General features: G+C 32.6%; 1 protein-coding gene and 1 long non-coding RNA gene across 11 annotated transcripts in view; one reads left to right on the top strand and one right to left on the bottom strand.

Moving 5' to 3' along the window:
- Nucleotides 1-22,162, bottom strand: part of LOC128085913 (uncharacterized) — a 126,763-nt gene that overhangs the window by 29,975 nt on the left and 74,626 nt on the right. For all 5 annotated transcript variants that reach the window (XR_008209152.1, XR_008209150.1, XR_008209153.1 and 2 more), the window contains one exon: nucleotides 12,924-13,055. This is a non-coding gene — a long non-coding RNA (uncharacterized LOC128085913). The remainder of the gene's footprint in view (nucleotides 1-12,923; nucleotides 13,056-22,162) is intronic.
- CDIN1 (CDAN1 interacting nuclease 1) overlaps nucleotides 1-22,162 on the top strand; it is a 112,982-nt gene that overhangs the window by 53,589 nt on the left and 37,231 nt on the right. For 3 of the 6 annotated variants that reach the window (XM_052693920.1, XM_052693918.1, XM_052693923.1), the window contains exon 10: nucleotides 1,030-1,135. In XM_052693920.1, the coding sequence (XP_052549880.1) occupies nucleotides 1,030-1,135 (106 nt within the window). Of the gene's footprint in view, nucleotides 1-1,029; nucleotides 1,136-5,660; nucleotides 6,853-16,137; nucleotides 16,356-16,512; nucleotides 20,165-22,162 lie in introns of those variants that run through there. The other 3 variants (XM_052693922.1, XM_052693921.1, XM_052693924.1) reach the window with 3 other exon arrangements.

Raw genomic sequence — 22,162 nt, 5'->3', positions numbered from 1 at the left:
AAAGGAGTCTTAATCATCTTTCGTAAAATGCCTTTCGTACCAGAACACTTCTGCTTTATCTGTTTACAACACAACTATGCAAATGTTTATAGGTATGTGTTAATAAAAACAAAAAGGCTTATAGCCCTATATAAAAGCCATATTCACGACTACTTTTTTTGTTCTGCATATTAACAAGAGAAGGAGCTCTTACAGATAACTGACTCATTCATGGTGGAAGGAATTGAGTGCATACTATTAAAAATTTTTATCCTCAGCAGTTCTTCAGATACAATCTTTCAGCATGGTAGTCTTTCTTATCTAGTAGATAAATAAATATATTTATGAGACCCTTTAACCAGTTTTTTAAGACTTCCTTAACTCAGTACTGATATCCCACATTGTCCTTTTGGAGAATGATCCTTTTGAGTGACTGTCATGATTTCTTATGCAAAATTATCAGTTTCAGACAGGGCTTTCTTTCACAAAAAAACAAACAAACCAAAAATGGGATTTTATTAATATTGCAAATTCAGTCCTGCAAGAAATAAGAAAAGACATCAATCAGTGCAAATCCCAGAAACAGAAATTCCAAATCAGATCTTTCACATAGCCATTCTTGTTCCTAAATTCTTTCTTCTGAAGCATTACTCATTTTGAAAAAGTCAGGAGGCAGATATTTATCTATGATAACCTTTCTTCTTGTTCTCACACCTTCCACTCTGGGCTAAGAATTTTCTAGCTTTAGCAGCTTAATTAACTTTTTGTCATAATGACCAGAAGTCTTCAATTTCTTTCCACCAAAGTAAGGCTGAAAGTAGGATGCAGTTGCAACTTAGTCTGGTCTGTAATTAAACTTAAATTGAAATAATTATCCATTAAAATATGTGTTATTTTTAAAAAAACATCATCTATGTACATATTTGAAAAATATATGTATCTCTATTGTAATTATCTAGTAGACTGGGGACTAAATAGGGTATTCCCAAACATATTCTTAAGACTGCTCAGTCTAATTTTTGCAATTCACTTCTTTTGCTATCACCCTAGCTGTTGAAGGACACATAATTCACTGGATTGAAAGCAAAGCCTCATTTGGTGATGAAAGTAGCCATCAAGCCTACTTGCAGGACCAGTTTTGGAGCTACTGGAATAGGTAGGCGCATTTCTGTTATTTTTTCATATAGATAAAAATAAGACAAATTTTCTTTTAAAGAAGTTACCGCGGAAAAAATTAAGCACAAATGGCTTTTGTATTAAGCCATGTATATAAATACATGTTATTAAACTGGCATTTTGAATTTTATTAATTAGTATGTCAAATTTCAAAGCTTAAGTATTTGTGAAAAAATAATACCTTAAATGCTAACATGCAACAGATATATATGGTATTTTTACAGTAATGCTAGTTAACAAAATAAGCTGCCGTGGTACAGAAGTTTTATTTCTATTTTTTTAGTGCTTGACTAAAGGAAGATTCTGTAATACTTGCAAGATGCCAAACTTGTTTTAAAATCTTCACAGTCTAAAAAGTAGGCCTTGTGTGTAGAAAATATTGCTGATTGTCGGTGTATCTAACACAGTTCTGATTTGCTTTTGTTTGATAAAATGTTCTGGTATGTTATCTACACGTTACATAATAATAATGTATTCTTTTTAAGCTAATATATGTTAAGTGCAGGAAGATGAGGAGAGAAATAAGTTATGCTGGACATGAATTTTTGAGTATTAATTTCATTTTCATAAAAATCCCTTCTTTCAAAGACTGTTACAACTCAGTCTTTAAATTTCAGTAATTTCAGTTCGGTAGTACAAAAGGAAGATTTTTATTGTATATAATTGTATACCTTTCCAAGGTAATAGCAGTCTTCTCACTAGACAGTTTTTCTTCCCAAACTAATAATAATAAGATACTCATCTTTAATTTCATCTTTGTATGTGGTGGAACACTTAGTAAAGCAGTGAGAGAGGTAAATGATAGTTTTAATAAAGGATTTGTAAAAGTATAGATTAAGATATCTTCTCAATGTTCAGACAGCAATGTTCTGAGAAATCTAATGGATGGTGGAGAAAATGGTACAGAGATGGTTGAACATGTAACTAACAGCATATACCAATATCAGTGGCTAGTCTGTGGTGTCCATTGTTTTTCATCTAGGTATAAAAAATGCTGACAAAAATTGCTAGCCTTAGCTCAGGAAAGAAAGCAACCTCTGTAGGAAGCAGCAGAGAGAAGCCATATCTCAAGAGTAACACTCACAGAAAACATAACTGCGTAATTATGCTCTGCAACAACATTTGTTGGTATGAGAAGGGCCTACTCTTGCTAGACATTCCCAAAGAGCAGTGAATTGGAGAGGCTGAACTGATTTTATGGGAACCTCAGGAAGACTGTCTATTGTTGGGCAAAGATGCTGAACTAAATAAAATCATAGAAAGGAATTTGTAAGATATATAACCAGAGTGCAAGAGTTAGAAACAATTTTAAGTACATAGGAAATCGTGAGAGTCACGGGAAAGATGCTGATGCAAATGGTGCTGAACTTGCACAGCGGTGTAAATAAGATTGGATGGAGCATCTCAGGCCAGGAGGAGTCCATTAGATGTACTGGCTAGAATATTTTCTGAGGAAAAATGATGTTTGAGGGGATGCATGATGGTATATAAGGAAAAACAGCTCTAACAATTGAATTTTATATAGACAACGTTAATATAGAAATACCAAGTTGAGGTGAGGGGAAAGTCGAATAGATGAATAGGATGAAGTCACTGATCCATTTCATGTTTGCAGTAAAATTGTTTTTGCAGAGCTGAACTTGTAGTCTCTTTCTATCTGTGCCAAACAAAATTACTATCTGCATGTTGGTTTGAACTATAAAATGTGTAAAATACCTGAAAATGTGTACCCTTTGAACCTGACATTTCTGAAAGAAATTTTGTATCAGGAAACCAGAACTTATCTAAATTCATTTTAATTTTATCATTTTCATAATTATTACTGCAAATTCAAACTTGAAATAACATCTCTCATTGAATTGTTAGTCAAGTACCTGTAATGCTGTAAAAGCTAGACTGAATTGACATGTGGATTATTAAGGATGGTTTGTAAATCCTTTTCAGAATTTGCCTCATTTTTTCTTATAGCTTTCTTTATTGAAAATAACCATAAAAACTGGTGATTCTTACATATGTAATGACCTTACGTTTGCATGAAGAAAACTAGAAACTTACTGAAATTACTTAATTACTGAAATGTGTTATACCCTAAGTCAAGAATTTAGTGTTAGGTCAACTATGGAAATCAGGTATAATTGTATGGATTCTTTTTGTTTGTTGTTTGGGTTGTTTGTTTTTTGTTGTTGTTGTTTTGTAAATACAAATCCTGTTGGTACTGTTTGATCAAACTAACACTATCACAATGTCTTCTGGATTGAGTTGTGAATTACCAAAGTTTCTTCTAATATAATGGCAGTTGGGTTAATCATGGAATCATAAAACTCTTAGAGTTGGAAAGGACCTCTGAAGGCCATCTAGCCCAACTACCCTGCAATGAACAGGGACACCACAGCTAGACCAGATTGCCCAGGGCCTCATCCAGCTTCACCTTGAAAGTCTCCTGGGACAAGGCATCCACCACATCACTAAGCAACCTGTTCCAGAGCCTCACTATTCTCACTGTAAAAGATTTTTTCCTTATATCCAACCTAAACATACCCTGCTTGAGCTTCAAGTGATTTCCCCTTTTTCTATCACCTTCTGAACAGTTTGTACCCTTCTTTCCTGAAGCTTCCCCTTAGATACTGAAAGGTTAATGAACACTTGATGACAAATTAGTTCGCATGTAAGTTAGACAGTCAACTTTTGTTGCTCTCTGAAACCGTTTAAGTGGAAAGACACAGGCATAGCTGGACAAACTGTGAATCAATTTTGAATGATTTAATAAATTATCCTACCCAAGGATCTCTCAGCCCAGAGAATTCATCGTTTCAACTTGAAGGAGAAATCTTTTGGAGAACATGCATCAGTTCATAACAGATGTATTGTGAAACTCAGCCTGTACTTCAGGTTTTTGTAAATCTAATCTGGTAGCTGAAATTAAAACTAAACTGAAATTGGAGAGAAAAGCTTTAAGCTTTTTATCCTGCTGTATATGGATAGAAATATACGTCTTGATATTTTGAAAGGAACAAAGGTGATAGCTTTTAGACCTTTTTCATTGAACTCTTGTTTGTTTGTTTCTCTGAAAAGTAGGACTGAGTCTGGAATAGTGTCTGGGTCTTTTTCCACATTTATAACAAATGTAAATTTAATTCTGCACAGAATATAACTGAAAGCTTTAAACGTAGTTGTAGTTTCTTTGCTGTCATGTGTATGTTTCAGTAAATCCTGTAGTCTGTGCTAACTAAATCTGTGAGTCTTAAATAGGTCTGTACTGACAGGAAAGAAATGGCACTTTCTCATTTAACAGAACAGCTCCCTAGATTCAGTCAACCATGTCCGTTCACCTCAGTGCAAAAGAACACCTTTTTATTACTCTGAGTTCTGCAGGGACAGCTTAGCAAGGTTTTTTATGGCTCATACATCAATGGTATTGTTAAGCAATTTTCAGTTGCAGTGCTACACTGCAGCCTCATCTTCAAATTAAGCTTCATATTAAAAATGCACACAGTGTACCTTGTCAGTGGGTTTGCACAGTTGTAATTTAGAGTGCTCTTTAGATATTGAGAATTTTCACTGTTAAGTAGGAAAAAGAAAGTTTAGTCTTGTATATTCCCAGACTGCTTTTGAAGGCTGTGCCCAGGAAGAAGCTATTTTACATACTGAGCAAACTTAGTATACTTACCAAATTCATTTATTTACCAAATCCCTTCTATGTTTTTTCATCCAAAACAGTAGCATTCACTGATCAGTCTACAGCTTTCACTGCCACCATGTAAACATGACAGCTGCATGTGCAGAATATAACTGCTTAATACACATTTAGAAGATGCCACATTTTTCCTTGTCCACTAGTCTGCTTTGGTGTATTTCATGTGACCCTAAGGATAAAAACTGTTGAGTAGTCTGTGTAGCCAAAAATAATTTGAAGGGCACGAACTTGACATAATATAGATTGCACTTTAAAACAGGGTCAAGACTAAGATGTAAATTATTTTAGGATTAAATGAACGCTAAATCTTTTTTCTTTCCGTATTGTCTAATTTAATAATTTTTTTCTAGGTTTAATTAAAAATTAAAGTCCAAACTGTATGAGCTTAATTGGAGCTGATAGACGTGGTTGCTGTTGTCTAAAACATTGATTGAGATATAGAAATATTGATTATCAATAATCAATATTGATTGAGAAATAGAGATTGAGATTAGCAAATTTTTTCAGGTAAATGTGAAAAGAAAAAAGTGTTTAAGATTTCATTTCAATTACAAACATAGCTGATCTGCTCTTAGGTCCTTTTGAGAAGAGTGTTCTAATCAAACTCATTTGTAGTTGACAATAAGAATGAACCATAGGTGAACAAAGACTGAATCAGAACATCAGATTGATGCATATTTTTTTTCTGCAGTGTAGTTTAAAATTGCCTGACGTGTTATATGAAGACTGTTTGAATAATATTTGACTGATTGTAGGTGATGGGGAAAGTGGGAATTATGCTGTGGGTTTATGTCTGTCTGTTCTATAACAGGATCTATATTCATCAATTGAAAATTGTTTAAAAAGTTGTGCTGGTGAGTTGAAAGCCAGTGGTATAACAACTTGACTTGGAGGAAACCTTGGGAGTTGCATTTGTCAAGTGGCTAGGAAAACTGTTCATGCATACCCAGTATCCAAAGCTTCATCGGCAGCCCAAACATAAAGAACTGAAAGGTCATTCTTCTTCTTGCAGTATGATGGTTTGTTGACATATTTTGACACACTGGTACAATGCTGAAAGGTTTTGACCTTACTGCTACACTGAGGGAGTTAGGGTTTGTTTGGCTATTTAATGCTTGTAGATTTTCACACACGCTGAGTTTTGCTTTGCTTCTTCTTCTATCCTTTTTGACTCTGCTTGAATTAATGAATTAATCTTAAACAAAAATGGATGTAGAAAGAGGGAAATTATGATGATTTTTACAACTTCTGACTGTGGAAAGATGTTTCTTTAAAACAATGTTTTTTCTTAGAATGTACCATGCCAGCTTGCTCACCTTAATAGCATAAAGTAAGATGTTTGTTTCTAGACAACAAAAACAAGATTCAAAAGCAGTGATATTTTCTACTAGATTACCATTTTCAGTATTTTAATTTATAAATATAATAAAATTATGTGTTCTTTCTGTATACATACACAGGTATACCTCTGTGTTTCACAAATGTTCTTCATATGTTTAGCTTATTTCTGGAAGTGTTTGACGTGAATCATTGTTTTATTTATTTAATGATGTGAAAAGCATAAAAATCAACATGCAGTTTATGCAAATTTTTTCTAGTTTAGAACAGAAGAAATATGTTTACAATTTATTAGTCGTCCCTTCTTTAATAAGCTGATTAAATAACAGAGCATGAAGATATTTTCCATCAAGACCACTCTTCAGGACTAGCATTGATATAATGTTAGTTGTTTTGCTGATGATTTTGTTTCATTTTGTATCAAAACTCGTTTTCTTAAAACAAAGAACAAACAGGCCATGCTGTGTACAGATTTCTGTTTATATTTGAATGATTGATGTTAGTTAAATACAGATTTTCCCATTTTATTGTATTTAAATATTGTATTTAATAAGAATATCAAAATGGGATTTTCATTACAGCTGCTATCACGGAAGATTGTTATGTGCTCAACTTAAAGATTAGCAAATGAGGCACTTTATATAAATACAGCTTTATTTAAATTATTTCTCCCTTACATAATTCTGGACTGCCTTAAATATTATCATGTCACAAGAGACTCATGTAGTGCAGATACAGTATTTTCAGCCTCCATCCACATTACTGCAAGGCTTCAACTCCAATTTTCATGGTATTTCTCATTCAGATTAGACAAGCATCTATGTTTCTGTACAATAAGAGCTGACAGCATAGATCCTGCTATGCTTGCCAAAGGCCTGGTTGCAGACACTCCACTATGTCAAAGAATGTCAACCCCCCACAGACCTTACCTTTCAGAATTCCTTGTAATTTTTAATTGACATTTACATCTGACATTTTCAATGTATTTCTTAGTGTTGAATCTTTATCTACACAGTAATAGTTAAAACCAAAGCAAAGCAAAAAGAATCTCTTCCTATAAACTATGATATCACGTATTTTTTATTTAACAAGGCCTGGTTGCTGAGCTGAAACTCAAGAATGACCAACTCCCCCTTGCTTCATGTAACTCAGTAACTCTATATTTGCTAATCTAATCTATTTCAAATGGCAGTTGAGAAGTAGGAGTATAAAGAGAAATTTAACTTTTAGTACTAGTGAAAAAAAGCACAAATTTATTATTATTACTCTACATCTTGCACATAAAGGATATAGGGATTTCTAGTAACATTTTAATTTTTCCTTTTGAGTCTGTTACTTGAATACTGAAAGTGGTATCTTCATACCTATGTTCATGCTACATGTACATGCAAACAGCATAATATTGAAAATGAAATTAGTCTGGCAGGCATCTAATTTAGCTGCATGTTGCAAAACTGTTGTGCTTTATTCTTTTCAGAAATCTCAAGTTTTCACTTGGTTTAAAATAACAGAAACCTAATAAATTTGTGTGAATATTATTATCTATAAGTTAGAATGAAGGACTATAGTTGATAGTAAATGTCACAAAGCAAAGAAATAGAAGAAGCATTTTGTCACAAATAATGGTGCTTTTCTTCTAATTAGTTAATTTACATTTTACAAATTAAGAACAAGATTCGGGCAGAAGATAATCTAGTAGCGTATCATACTTTACTGACCTGTATTTGTATATGCCAAATTTAAGTTAATTAGAAATGTAGATGCTGTTTGTTTTATCTGTCAAAAAGCTCATCTTAAAAAAAAATTCTAGACACAATTTTCCCCCCAACATTTATCATCTAAATAATAGTCTTGCCAAGATGGCAGCCTCATAATAAACTCTTTTCAGTGAAGTGATGAGTAATGAAGCTTGCTTGTGAAGGCAGCGAAAAATGTTGTCTAGCCAAATGTGTGAATATGATGGCTAGAGAATCAGTGGACTTTCTCAGTCATCAATCTTTTTAGTAGCCTCTTATACATCTGAATATTTTGATAGATGATCTAATAATTGAGTTATCTATCTTTCTAACTATCAGAGTTGCATAAAAATTATTCTCACATGCTATTGAATATTAAATATATTGGGTATCCAGTAAATTTTTCAGAAAAGGTTCAAGAGGTGGAGGAATTTAGTTATGTCTTAAGCACATTTTATTATGTTGAATGATAAACTACTATATCTTGATATAAAACCATTTGTACTAATATAGGAAAAAAGTAAACATTGTCAATAGCCAATTAAGTGTCGGATTCACAGTAAATAAACCATGTAAAAACAGGAGACTGGTGAGAGTAGTACACAATCTAAGAGAAATCTAAGAGGTATAAAATGAGTAGGTTCAATAGTCCCCGACTGGTTAATGGGCAGCAGTCACTTTTACACACGAATTCCTTATTTCTAGGAAATGTTGGCTTAGAGGAAGAGAAATACAGTTGTACTGTGGAGTCCCAGGTTACCTTTCAGCTTCTGTGAAAGTAGTTTCTTCTGGTTAAAGATGCATCTGAGAAGTACATAATGAAACTGCTCATATCCTGTTTATGGTGGGAGATTATAATGTAGATTCAGGTATCTGCTTTCCCAAGGGAGTAATCTTGCATTATAAGAGGCACACAGGGTATATAGATAAGTTGCATTAAATACATCATCAGATGTGTCTTACAAGGGTTTCTGAGCAGCAGAGCAAAACAATTATTGGTGCCAATGTATTTTTTTTAAACACTACAGTTCAAACAGACATTTATATCGTTCTTGACTTCAAATGCATTTCCACTCGAAGATTTAGGTAAAAATCACTTTAACAATTTAACAAAAAAAAAAAAGCATGCAAAATATTTTAATTTTTAATATCACATTTCCCTGTTGGTGTTGCAGTTTGATTTATATTTGGTTGCATACTTTTCTGTAGATTATAAAATGTTGCTTCCTGTGAATTTTTGAAAATTGTATGTGGAAGATTTTTCTACTTTAAAAAAAAAAATAGTACGGATTGCAGGTGGTTTGTTTTTTTTTTTTCATTTATGTGAAAATATTTCATTTGTAAGTTTCACAATTACAGCAGAAAAGGTAACAAGTATGTTTCTCAATAGTTCTCCAGTTAGCAACGTGAGTTTTCATTTTCAAAACTAGAGTGACTAGAGTATTTTTCTGAGGAGTTACTCACTCATTGTGCAGTTATAATGGAAAAGGAGAAAGGGAGAGATTGATCTCAAGGAGCAGCTTGTCACCATCGTTTGACAAGTACTTTTGTGAAAGTACCATTCAGCCTCACTGGACCTTGCCACTGCATGCAGATCTGCAAATTGTACAAAGTCTTGCCTGTCTTACTAACAGCAGCTGTAATTCTCATATTTACTAAGTAAAGTTGTTGATGCTTGAGAGTTCTTGTTAAGCAGGTGCATAAGTGGTTTGATACATTTTGGATAAAAATAAAGCTAGGCAATGATATAAGATGACTGGAGTATCAAAAATATGAAAGCTAGCAGTAAAAATCAGATCTGAAGCTCAAAACTAATCTTTTAATATTTCATCTCATATAAAAACTCCACATCTTTGTTTTCAGTGATGCTTACATTAATTTTATGCAACTTTAAATGACACAAGCATAATTTCACTTAAGCATAACTTAAATCTAGTAATATGGAAGTAAGAAACAAATTAGAAAAAAAGTTAAAATGTTTCCCTCTTATTAATGGGGAGTTTTAATACAAAAAAAAGCTAAAATTGTTTCTGAGGTATAAATTGGTAACCAATTAACTGCACATTTGATTAAAGCTAATGTTTGATTTTATGGCTTCTTCTCACATCAAGTAAATTGGCTTTATTTTAGTTAGTATTTGTAGTATGTCTAGTTAAGAATATACCAATCTCCTGAATATACATAGTGCATTATACAAACTTATTAGTATATTTATGTGTGTAATTTTATAATGTATGTATGTCAATTAGGAAAAGAGATCTTCATTTCCATTCATTAATCAAAATAGCAGGAACCTGTATTCCTTCTGGTTTGTCATTTGTTTAGTGCTCTCTCATCCATCACAAGACTTTGATATGAACATCAAGTAATCATGTCCTTTTATTTCAAATGATAAATACGCTTTCGTCATGAGTACTTACAGACATCCCAAGATTTACATCTAGACTGTCGAAAGTCTAACTTCACAGTTTATCTGATGTGTGACATTTTTAATGAAATAAATAACTTCTTTTTAACTTGTCATGAATAGGACTTACGTATTAAAGTTACAAGGCTATGTTAGCTGTGATGCTGAAAAAAAAATTCTCTTTCCTCCAGTGTTTGTCTAGGGTTTGTTGTTTATCATCAAGGTACAATCAGCTGCACAAGAGCCTCTGCGGACATTCTTATTTGCTGGGTCCAAGCCTGTCTGTTCAGGTTTCATTATTTAGGTCTGATGTCTAGTTAGCTTGTATCAAAACTAATACCATCTGAAGTACCAGGCTTCCAGTGGTCACATAGCTAACATGAAAATTTCTTCAATCTAACTAATATTATTAAAGACAGTATCTCTTTAAACTTGAGCTTTATTTCAGTGTCTATATCAATTACATCTTGCAAGTGCATTTCCTTGAATGTTTCACTGCTTGTTTCTGTAGATTAAAAACATCTGAATTAAATGATATTCTGAGCATTTTTAAATTAAAAAGTGAAAATGCAGATGTTTATTTTACTACCATTCTTACTATGTCCTGATACTACTGAGATAGAAAGCACTGCTATATTCCTGGCTTCTTCTCATTGTTAATATAATATAGTTAAGTTGAAATGTTTTTGAAAGTAGACATCTAGACTGATTTTATCAACTATTTTATAACTTATGTAGAAAAAGATTGTGTATGTCATGTAAATACATAATTTAATTTTAGTTCCTAAAGAAAGCAGGCTTTCCTTAAAGTGTTTGGGTTCACTGGTGCACGATAAAACATTATGTCCTGCATTTCTTTTTTACTTTTGCATTTGTTTTGTCCTGAGTGTATCATGGCTACACTCATTTTGTGGTATAGTACTGAAATTGAATCTTTGATATTTGCAGTTTTAAGATACTTCAATTTATAGTCTTTAAAATTTACAAGATAGTTCAAGTAAGAGTTTAGTGAGGAATTCCACAAAATGATTTAAGGAACCATGGTCATGATCAGCTTACAAGTGCAATACTTTGTAATAGAGTACATATAGTACACACTAATATTAGTTTATCAATTTTTTATTATTATTCCTACCTCATAGATGTTGATCACAATGTTTTTCATTTATTCAAGAGCATTGATTTGAACCCAAGTTCATTTAAATAATAAAATAATATAAAATAGATCATTTTATTTTACCAATGTCTGACTTCTAAATATTTCTCTTTATCTGGAATGCACTAGTTATTTGATTTTAAAATGATTAATAGGATGCATATTTCAGGCTCTGAGTAGAAGAGTAATTTTGAAAGTACAGTCTCGTTTATTTGTTTCAAAAGAAGAAATATATCCTTCACAACACAGCTCAATACCTTAAGTGAGATTTTGTGACATGCAAAGGGTGCATATGGGTTTTTGAGGCACTGAAACTGTAACCCAGCTTGAAGAAGACAACAGTGGCAGTGAGCTTCTGTCCAGAGTTAATCAGCTGCAGAATTTGTAAACTGCGTATGTGTCAAAGTTGAAAATGTTAGCAGTCTGATAGAAGCTTGAAAAGGTTAGACCTGATAAAAGCCATCAGCAGTTTAAAAATGTGATTTATGGGAATGTAATGACACAAAATGCCTCATTTATCACTCATATATAGATAGGTTAAGGTTTCTGTGTCATACTTTAAAAAGTTGACCACTTAGAATTGTCAAAATAGGTACTTAATTGCCCATCATACATTTCACTTTAAATTTCCTCTGCTTGAATTTTCCTGATTTTACTGTCATTCTTCTCATATGTTTCTTTTTAAAGTCATTAATATTTCATATTTGTTTTGTATTTGTTTCAAACTGTATGCTGAGTGCTCTATTAGAACTTTTCTTAAGTTAAAGCTGTTTACTTGGACACTATCCAAATCTTTGTTGATTTACAATGTAATTCAGCCTAACTGTAAGGAAAATAACTGAAGGTTTCAATTTCTTTTGTTTTATACCACTAATTCTCATCAAGAGTTTACAGCTTTTTAATTCAATCCGTACATTTCCTCTCCAAATTGAAATCCGAGATTTAAAAGTGAGATCCATCAGTTGGTTTCCAGTTGCAGTCACTTAAGTTACTGTTTAACTCCATACAAATTAAATTTAATCCAAAACTACCAGTACTGTTAAATGACCCTAAAGCAAAATAAAAATGGTCGGAGAAATGCACAGTAATATGTTGTACTTTTCCTGATTTCACTTGAGGATAACAACTAGCAAGTCCCTTAGATTTAAGGTTGTTTCTTTTTTTAACTGTCCACATCATAAAGCCAAGCAAAATAAATGCAAATATGGATAAACTCTCATTAAGAAATTATCTTTAAGAATACTTATAAAACAAAGCAATTACTTTAAAGATATGGCATAAATATTAAAATATATTCAGCCGCAGAAAGAAAAATTGTGGTAATAAAGTTTCTTTAGTAGCTTATCTTTTTTAAACTACTTAATCCTCTTAGTTCTTGATTTTATATAGAGAATTCTGAACAAAATAATTTTAATTTTTAATATCAAAAAACCTTACCTTATTGTTAGCTTTCACAATTTATGGGCACAGTTGTAGAGCATTCTGTTTGTTCAGCGATGACCTTCCAGGTTCGATTTAAAAAGAAGTCAGAAGCATTTGTCATGTGTGCTCGATCTTGTCCAGAGGTACCTATTGTAATTATAAAGGACTAATAAGGTTGTTTATAATATAACATTCTGACAACTCTGGAAAATCTTCTGGAGAGCAACTTTTTTTTTCATGTTGATCTTAAAAAAAATAATCCTGTAATCTTCTTGCTTTATGCTGCACTGTGATTTTAAATATGCAGTTAAGAAAGCATAAAAAACTTCTACCTCAAAAAACCTGACTTAGTTTTAAAAGATGAGTGTATGATTTGCTCATTAGTAATACCTTTTGGAAAATCTCTGTAATGGTAAGCTATAACACCAATACATCCTATATTTAATTGGTGTATATAAAATTGATGTACTTAGAAAGAATAAATTCCTTTCACAATGTTAAAACAATACTTAACATGTCTGTTGCAAAAATGTGTGACACGTGAACATAACAAAATTCTGTTTCTTAGAAAAAAATCCTAAGAAAATCTTTATTCTAAGCATAAGTACTACTGTAAATGGATGCTATTACAGTGGTATTTTACATTATATATCAAGATTTTTGCAATCATGTTGTGATTATTTTTCCTTTCATATCTCTATCTTACTTCTTTTCTTCCCTTTTTTCATCTATTTCAGCGCCATCCAGCAATACTACTTTTTTATAGGCATATATATATGGTAAACAAAAACATAAACAGTGGAATCTGATTGTTTGACGGAAATGTTTACCTCTCTTGTAGGGTATGTAACAACACTATAGTATTGTCAGGTTGCCATACATCACTTAAATACCCTTAGACAGCAAAAGCAAAATCTTGACAATTCAGTAGTCTCATCATGTGATTTCAATAAGACTTTTCTCATCTCTACAATTGAGACAAATTTAGGTTGTATGTATTTATGGTTGTTAAAATTGTCTCATTGCATTAATTTTTAACATTGTGCTCTCTTAATGACTATGAAGAAATGTATTAAAATGCCTTAATTATAGGGCTAGAAGAAGAGAAAGCACAAGTCTTTTTAGCATATGATCTTTCAATTGTTCACTAAAGGATAAAGAGGGCATTCAAGCGTGGTTTAGATAACTGTCAGCAATAATAAAATGCAAGGTAGTTTGTAGACCCTTCAAAGACCTTTCAGGGAAATACATTTAATTAAAAAACAATAAAATGGACGTCTCATCTGAAAGAAATTCAAAATGTTATAAAATTTCAGGATGTAACTGTGTTATGAGTAATGTATGCTTCCAAGCATGAAGAAAAATAGCTGTGAAAATATTCTGCTGTCCTAACAGCAGTGATAGCATCTTTTTGTGTGTATAGATATATGTCCTTTAGCTTTTAACTTACTACCATATTAAAGCATATTTCAGGTTCTCTTAAATGAGTGATTTTGCCTTTTCTTCTGTTGCTTGGATTTTTTTGTTGTGATTTTGTTGTTGTTTGTTTTGCTTTGCTTTTAAAAAAGATTTTTTTGTTTCGTCTGTTTTGTTTTTTCATTTTTTGTTGTTTTTGAAAAGGTGAATGGCTTCTTCATGTAAAACTTCATTTATCAGTTACCCACAGAATAATATAAATAACCCATTAGTCAAAATTGTCTGTTATATAATATGATAATATGTTTCAGAGTATATTTCTAATTTCTTTTTTGTTTTGTTTTCTTCTCATTCCACTTGCCATTGGTGTTCTTGTTTGTGGGGTATGTTGATAGGATTAGTTAGCATTTGTTCTGTGCTGTTGAATTATACCACTACTGGCAAACTAAAGGCAACTTAAGTTATGTGTAATAATGGCTTATAAACAGCATTGGCAGTGTATTTTGACTACTTTTGCTCCCCTGCTTAGCCTTGTGCTTTCCTGAGAAGATTTTTGTAAGTTGTTTTCTCCCACCCTGCTGCACATACATCAAGAGCATTGATCAATTAGTTTTTCATAGCCAAGTATGAAATGAGTCTGCATGCAACTTGCCTTTGCATAGTAGATTATTAGACTACTTCACTAAAGTGTTTGTTCAGGAAATACTAAAACAATCAGTTTTATAGTTGTAATTGCTGACCCAAGAACATTATGAAATATGTTTGTAACATGAACATAACTACAATATTCTTCAGTATCTTCTGGAAAACTGTTTGCCTCGTTAATTCAAATCAGTGTTGACTTTGTCACTGACTACCAAATCATAGAGATGGAAATTCATTCCTTTTCTTGGAGCTGGAGATTTGTCTTTTTAAAAAAGTGAAATTTATTTTCGGCTTGCATACATGAACTTGCAGAAGGAGGAAGTGCTACCTTTAAGTACTGCCTTAGAATATATACCTTGAGATGGAACATAAATGAATAGCACAGCCTCTGTATCATACAGTGGGTGATCACCTTATGAGAAGAACACTTGAAAACACATTGATATGTGGAATTGTTCTGCATAAAATGCCCCACCATCTTTTTGCTAAGCTTTCTGAGACTTGAGGACTCCAAACTCCAGCTATGAGAGCATTACTGAGAACCTGCACAATTCAGTTTGTCTTTTTTTTTTTAATATGGTGTGAAGTTTTTGGGAAAGAAGTGTCTCACATCATGCTGTCACTAAAATGTCTTCAGTTTTTACCTGGTCGTGGCCTTTTTTTCTCACTCACCCCTCATCATGTCGCAGCACTACTAGGTGTGATAATGTTTCTTTAGCAAGTATAATCTAATATTCTTCAACCTGCAGCTCATTATTCCTGCAGAATCATTACATTTTCAATCACTACTATTGGATAGCAATAGAAGAAGCTCGAGACAAAATTTTGAGTCTGATTGCTTTTCCTTTTGTACTAGTGGACTGTACTCTGCTCACCAGCCTTTTGTATAAATGGACTTTTATGACTTTGTTTTCTATTAGAGTTGTCATGTGTCATACAGAGATGACTGATTTTCAATAGTGATTTCTGTAAACTTTGGTAAACACACTAAGCTCTCATTGAGTACAAATGACTACAGTACAGTAGATTATTTTTAGCACAATAATTTTTATCTTATTTTCAAGGAAGTTATTTTCAAAATGTTTTTTCTGTTGTTAAAAGTCAGGATTCATGACTTTAAAAAATTCTCCTTACTGACGATAATCTTGTATTAATTCCTTTATTAAAGAGATTTTCATCATCAGTATACATCCACTACCACTACAAAATGCAACATTCATGAGAGAAATGTGCAAATGCATTATCACAGGACTGAAGGCTCAATCTGAATTCCTGCAAACAAACCTTAGATCCTTGCATATATGCCCAGTACTTAGTACATCAAACTGAAAAAGTGTTTTCTTAAAACTCAGGGTAAAAGATACTAGAGATATGATTGTATCCATTCATACATAAAAGAGTATTCTTTCATGAAAATCTTTCATGAAAAATCTATCTATTTTATGAAGAATCTGTTTTATGAAAAATATATCTTTCTGTAGCAGAAGTGTAAACCTAAGCACAGATATTCTTCTAACCTTCATTTTCTTATCACTGTTTATAGTGTGTCAAGGAAGGAAAAAAAGAAGCCAGGAGTACTGCCTGTTCTTTGGCATACAACGTTATGAAAATAACATAAAGTTCCAAATGTTTTTTGTCCCGTATTATGAAGATAAATTATAGGTTTCTAGGAAAAATACAAATCATGTCAAATTACTTCTTAAATCGTTCTGCAAAATGTCCAGGGGAACAAGTTCAGAGAGATCAGCCTGTGTTCCACTACTGTGGAAAAGAGTTTTCCATTTCTAAATGCACACCACACTGTCCTTAGTGGCCTACTTTCTGGGCCCTTCCCTGTAAAATCATTGTGTGGAGCTCTGAATATTAATACCTTTGTCTGTTGATTTATTTTAAATAAAGCTTAATTTCCACAAGCCTCTGTCCCTCTCCCTGTTTTGAACAGTTCACCAAATTAGGTGTGTAATGGGCACAGTGGGAGAATCCCCTTCATGTGCACATCTCTGGGAAATGTGGATCACAATGTGGAGCGTATCTCAAAATGTATATGTATGTGTATCTGAGCATACATATATATGTCTGAATTGCATAATGGTAATTAAAATATTGTATTTACATACATAATTCTGTGAAGTCATCACAGCCATTTTGGAGCATACCAATATCATAAAAGTTTAAAGTTGTTCTTTATTTCTGACATTAATATTTCTTATATCTTTTCTATTTTACTTTCACTGATTTTCCTCATACACAATATGTGATGTTGTGAGTGTATTTGAACTGAAACTAGTAGAAAACAAAACTTCTTAACAATGGAATGTGTTAAGATTTTTTTGTTAATTGCAGACAAGATGAAAAAAAGCTGATGTTGTACCTATGGAGAAATACATGCTACATGAGTCTTTTCCATGACATGAGGGAATTCACATGTAGAGTGTTTCTTTCAGTATCTCACAGTGTATGTTTTAGAGTATTAATTACCTAGCCAGATTTTATTAGAGCCATTGAGTTTTGCACAATTAAAATTGTAGCAACGGCAAAATGGTATGTGATGTAAAACACAGAATCTTTGCTTTTGCCAAATGTACTTCTCTGGATTTTCAAAGAGATTTAGATTTGCATTTAGTAGAAGTGGGAAAATAATACTTTGTGTAGAATTTCTAGAGTTGTTATTTATTTTAAAATGCAAAGCTGAAGAATTACATTAATTGTAAACTGGTTACAGATAACTAGAAAAGATTATTCATTTTATATTGCAATATTCTTGTGGCTGTCATGGGACAAATACAGTAAAAATACATTATCACCTTTTACACAGAATCAATCTAGTAGAGGTCTTGCTCTGTCTGAAGTCATTGAAAGAAACTTCCCCTGTCCTAAGAGCAAATAAGAGTAAAGCTGCCATCAATAAAAATGAGACCTGTGTAATAGTATACTCCTTTACATTAAATGATAAGTTACAGCATAAAATCTACAATCCAAGACACTAACTTGCAGTGAGTCCAGTGAGGGGCCTCAAATATGATGAATAGATGGGAGCATCTGTTGTTGGAGGAGAGTCTGAGAGAGTTTGCACTGTGTCGCCAAGAGCAAGGGAATCTTATCAATGTGTATAAATAGCTGCAGAGAGGGAATAAAAAACATGGAATCAGACTCTTCCTAGTGGTGTCCTGTAACAGATCGAATGATATAATATACAGGAAATGCTATTTAATCATCTTGTGAGAGCCGTCAAACACTGGAACAGGTTGTTCAGAGAGTTCAGACTGTAAAGTCTTTGTCCTTGAAGACTCTCATAACATGGCTGGACAAAGCCCTGAGCAAGCTGTTGTAGTTCACTGAGCTTTGAATAGGACGAGACACTCTCCAGAGGTCCCTTTTAACCTCAGCTATGCGATGATTCTGTATGATTTCATTTATTGTTATCTGTATAACTTTAAAATGAGTCACAGAGGAAGCAGTGTCAAAGTAAGTTGAAGAAAGGGAAATCTGAAGAGCTTCAGTCCAGTAGACTTTGCTGCTATTGCATTTAATATATGATTTCCTAGACTAGAAAATCCTTCCTTCAATTCTCAGGGTGAGAGAGAAAATTAGGCTGAAGAAGTCCAGGAAAGAAATTTTACCTAGCTGTTAATGTTTTTCTGAAAACTAATGATAAGTGCTAATCTTCAATATAATATCAAAAACTGAAATTATAGCTTGAAAAGGAAGAAAATTAGGGAGGAATGATTGAAGGAAAGTAGTAAGGATCAGGTTTCTTGATTCTGCTGATCTGGAGTTTGGGGATCAGTTCACAGAAGAGTACACAAATGTAGACATACCAAGTTAGCAGTAACTGCTGACAGATCCTAATATGTTAAAGGTTGTAATCTTTTGAAAGAAGTTGGTTGGCTTTCCTGTTGGCCCTCCTATCAACTTTAACCTCCAACCTTCCCCGGCATGTATCACTACAAATAAAACTGCTGAGGTTTGACAAGAGGATATAAAGTCAGTAGGCCATCGCACAGAGATCTCTACATGATTTTCTTTAACCTTAAGCTTAAATGAACACTGCTTTAAGTCGGGGTTTTTAATAAGAAGTCATAAACACTCACCCATATCACTTTAGTTTAATAATTACCGTTTTAACAAAGAAGAGAAGAAATATACATAGTAAATTATGTTTGACAACTGGAATTTGGTGGTTTTGTTACCGGTTGTCTTTGACCATTATATGAATTGCTGTTCTCAATTTTAATGTATACTTTTTCATTCAAGCTGCATATGATATTGATATAAACATCGCATTTGTGTGCAGTGTTATGAGTAAATTTTTAGTTCTTGATTAAGACAAACCACATGACAAAAATAACTTCTGTATTTGTATTTACTATAGTCAGAATAATAAATCCTTGAATCTGTAGTCACCTGTGATGATTTTAGGATTTCCTTTCTCTATAATGTTTTACATGACTTTACATGATACCTTTTAATAAACTATGTAAGCCATACTTACTAAAAGGTTTTTTTTTATTTATTATTCCACTCCTAAAAGATGCCTGAATAGTGTTTTCTTTTTTGCCATGGAGTGACCATCCATGGTATTAACCCTTGCAAAATCTGTATTCTTACAACTTACTAACATTGGCTATATAACTTAAAACTGTAGCGCTATCCTAAAATCAAAATCCTTTCTAGTTTAAGACTATACCAATTTAAAATCAGGACTCCTATTCTGCAGTCTGGTATGTCTGTGAAAAATATTGTGGCATTGTAATAATTCTTTTTATGCTTTTTGTTTCTCCTATGTTGCCTTCTTTTACATTTGTCCCTATTTTCCAAAAGCAGTTATTTTTGGGGTTGTGTAAGCAATCTTTTCTTTCTCAAGTCCTTTGTTTACTGGCCTACATTCCAATCTTTGTACGAGCCCTTCGTCTCCTGAAAAAGTGTACTTCCTGTGCCTTACAAGTCCTCTTTCAATTATTCGAAAAGTACCTCTCTACAGCTGATGAGATGCATAGATCTTTCTGTTAGTGATGCTTTCTATGCATTTTCAAGTTTTCTTCAAAACTGCAACTACCAGAAACTAGGGGTTTTTTCAATAAATATTTTGCAGTACGCTATTCAGATCTCAATAATCACATTTTTATTTTCTGCTTTTTTTGTCCATTTTTCCATAACACTTTAAATGGTCTTCATTTATCCTTAATTTATTAAAATGCTTATTACAGACAAGCCTTACAGTTGTAGATGCATTATGTTATTGTCTGTAATCTTAGCCTATGTTTTTCATCTGTGCTTGGTCTGCTTTTTAGTGGTCCATAGAAAGTAGTTAAAGGTAGCGAGCCTGTCTGTTTATGTACATTACATATACTGGAAAACTGCTAAGCATTTGCAAGTTGTATGAGCTAAATACTGATTTATGCACCTATAAGGAGGAGGAATGCATAGCAGACATCTCTTGGATTTCTGATTTTACATATGTAAAACAGTGGATATTGCTGTTTGTCAAACCAGAATTGCATGTTAATTTTGAAAGTCTCCCACCAGGTCCGTAGACTGCATAATTTAATATTATATTACTGATTTACCTGAAAATGTCTTGTGAAAGAATTTAGTCACACCATGCCTTTCAACCACTAAGAATCTCTTTTGAATATAAACAGAATACTAATTCAGGTGAGCTTACTTCTGATTTCCTCTGTAAGAACAATCAGAAAGATGTATGTCATTAACATTTATCCCCACCATCTTCTAAGAGTGGGGAGGAAGTCACACATGCCTTCTACCTGAGGAAAAAGGTAAGATGATTTGGCAAATGACTTCAAACGTTAGTATGTTAAAGTGAAAATTGCTGACTTCTTTCTTTTCTCTTTGAGACCACCTATATTACTTTCAGAAGAATGTAATGCAGTGCACCAGCAAAACCCAGAGTATAAAGAACTTTATAGTATTAAAGCTTATTCTAGCAGAGATTTCCCATATTTTTAATGTAAATAGTTATGGCTACCTCTTTACTTATCAAAGCACCTCAGAAAATGGCTTGTGCTTCTCGAAGTTACAGGCTAGTCACAAGAGACATGGGCATGAATATCTGTCATGGTACTAGGAGAGGATTACCAGTTGTATTAAGCTGTTATTCAGTGGAAACTGCTGTTTGGACTCTTTCAGTGTAAGAAAGTATCAATGGTGGTGAAATTACTATAAAGTCAGAATATTCTGTTATGGCTTTGGTATCATTCTGAAGTAGCAGTTATTGTATGTAGAAGTAGCAGAACTAAAATATGAGTATGAAACTATTAATTGAGGAGTGATTAAGATAGTGTGCGATATCCATAGGAGATGTTCAGAAAGCTTTGTAATGGGTACAATAGCAATGATTAGAAGAAGGAATGCTGATCCCTTCATGCATGAAATAGTTTATCCTGCTATGGAGCCCAGGAAACTAATAAAGCTTCTATGGAACAAAGACATAGAGGCTTACTTTGACCAGATTAAGACATTTTCTAGAAATGCTTTTATTTTTCCTTTTTGTTTTGCATGAATCAGGAAACAAGGAAATGAACAGTTACATCAGAAAAGGCAAACAGTAAATAGAATTATTTTAAAGTTACTCTCATCAAAACAGATCAGTGATTATTCTGGCCTTTAAAAATGCACATTTTAACTGTTTAAAATTATGAAAATAGTTAAATCAACATTTTCATTTTTTAAAATGTATTTTAATGACTTAAATATGCTTGTGAATCAGGAAATTTGAACGCAAATTAATCTGATATTTCCAACCATGGAAATAGATCAGCACAACATAGGGTAGCTGTTGCACATATATCTTTATAACACTTAGAAATACTTGTATGCACATGAGAATTGCAAAGATTGTTACTTTTCAAAATGTTTATACTATTTACTGAGTTAAGAAACTCCACCTTTACATATTATCCTTAATCCTAGGTAATACAGTTTTTTAAAGAGTAAGTCTTCAGAGAAATAGAAATAATTGTGAAGACAAGTCTTTATAAACTGATTTTTAAAAATAATCCTTTTCATACTCTTCTTTTATAATTACTTTTGAAAATGCAGAACTTTCAGGTTGGTTTTACATGGTGCATAATTACGCTATAGCTGTTATTATCCCAAATTTCTAGAAAAACATAAAGAGAATTTGAATGTAATTTTATACTTACTTACAAGTTATAAAAAAGATTGTTTGCTCT

The sequence above is a fragment of the Tympanuchus pallidicinctus genome, unplaced genomic scaffold (assembly GCF_026119805.1).
Source record: "Tympanuchus pallidicinctus isolate F22 unplaced genomic scaffold, pur_lepc_1.0 scaffold3, whole genome shotgun sequence".
In the NCBI taxonomy this organism is placed as follows: domain Eukaryota; kingdom Metazoa; phylum Chordata; class Aves; order Galliformes; family Phasianidae; genus Tympanuchus; species Tympanuchus pallidicinctus.
The sequence above is the reverse complement of the archived record's forward strand: the minus strand, read 5'-3'. Positions and strand labels throughout refer to the sequence as shown.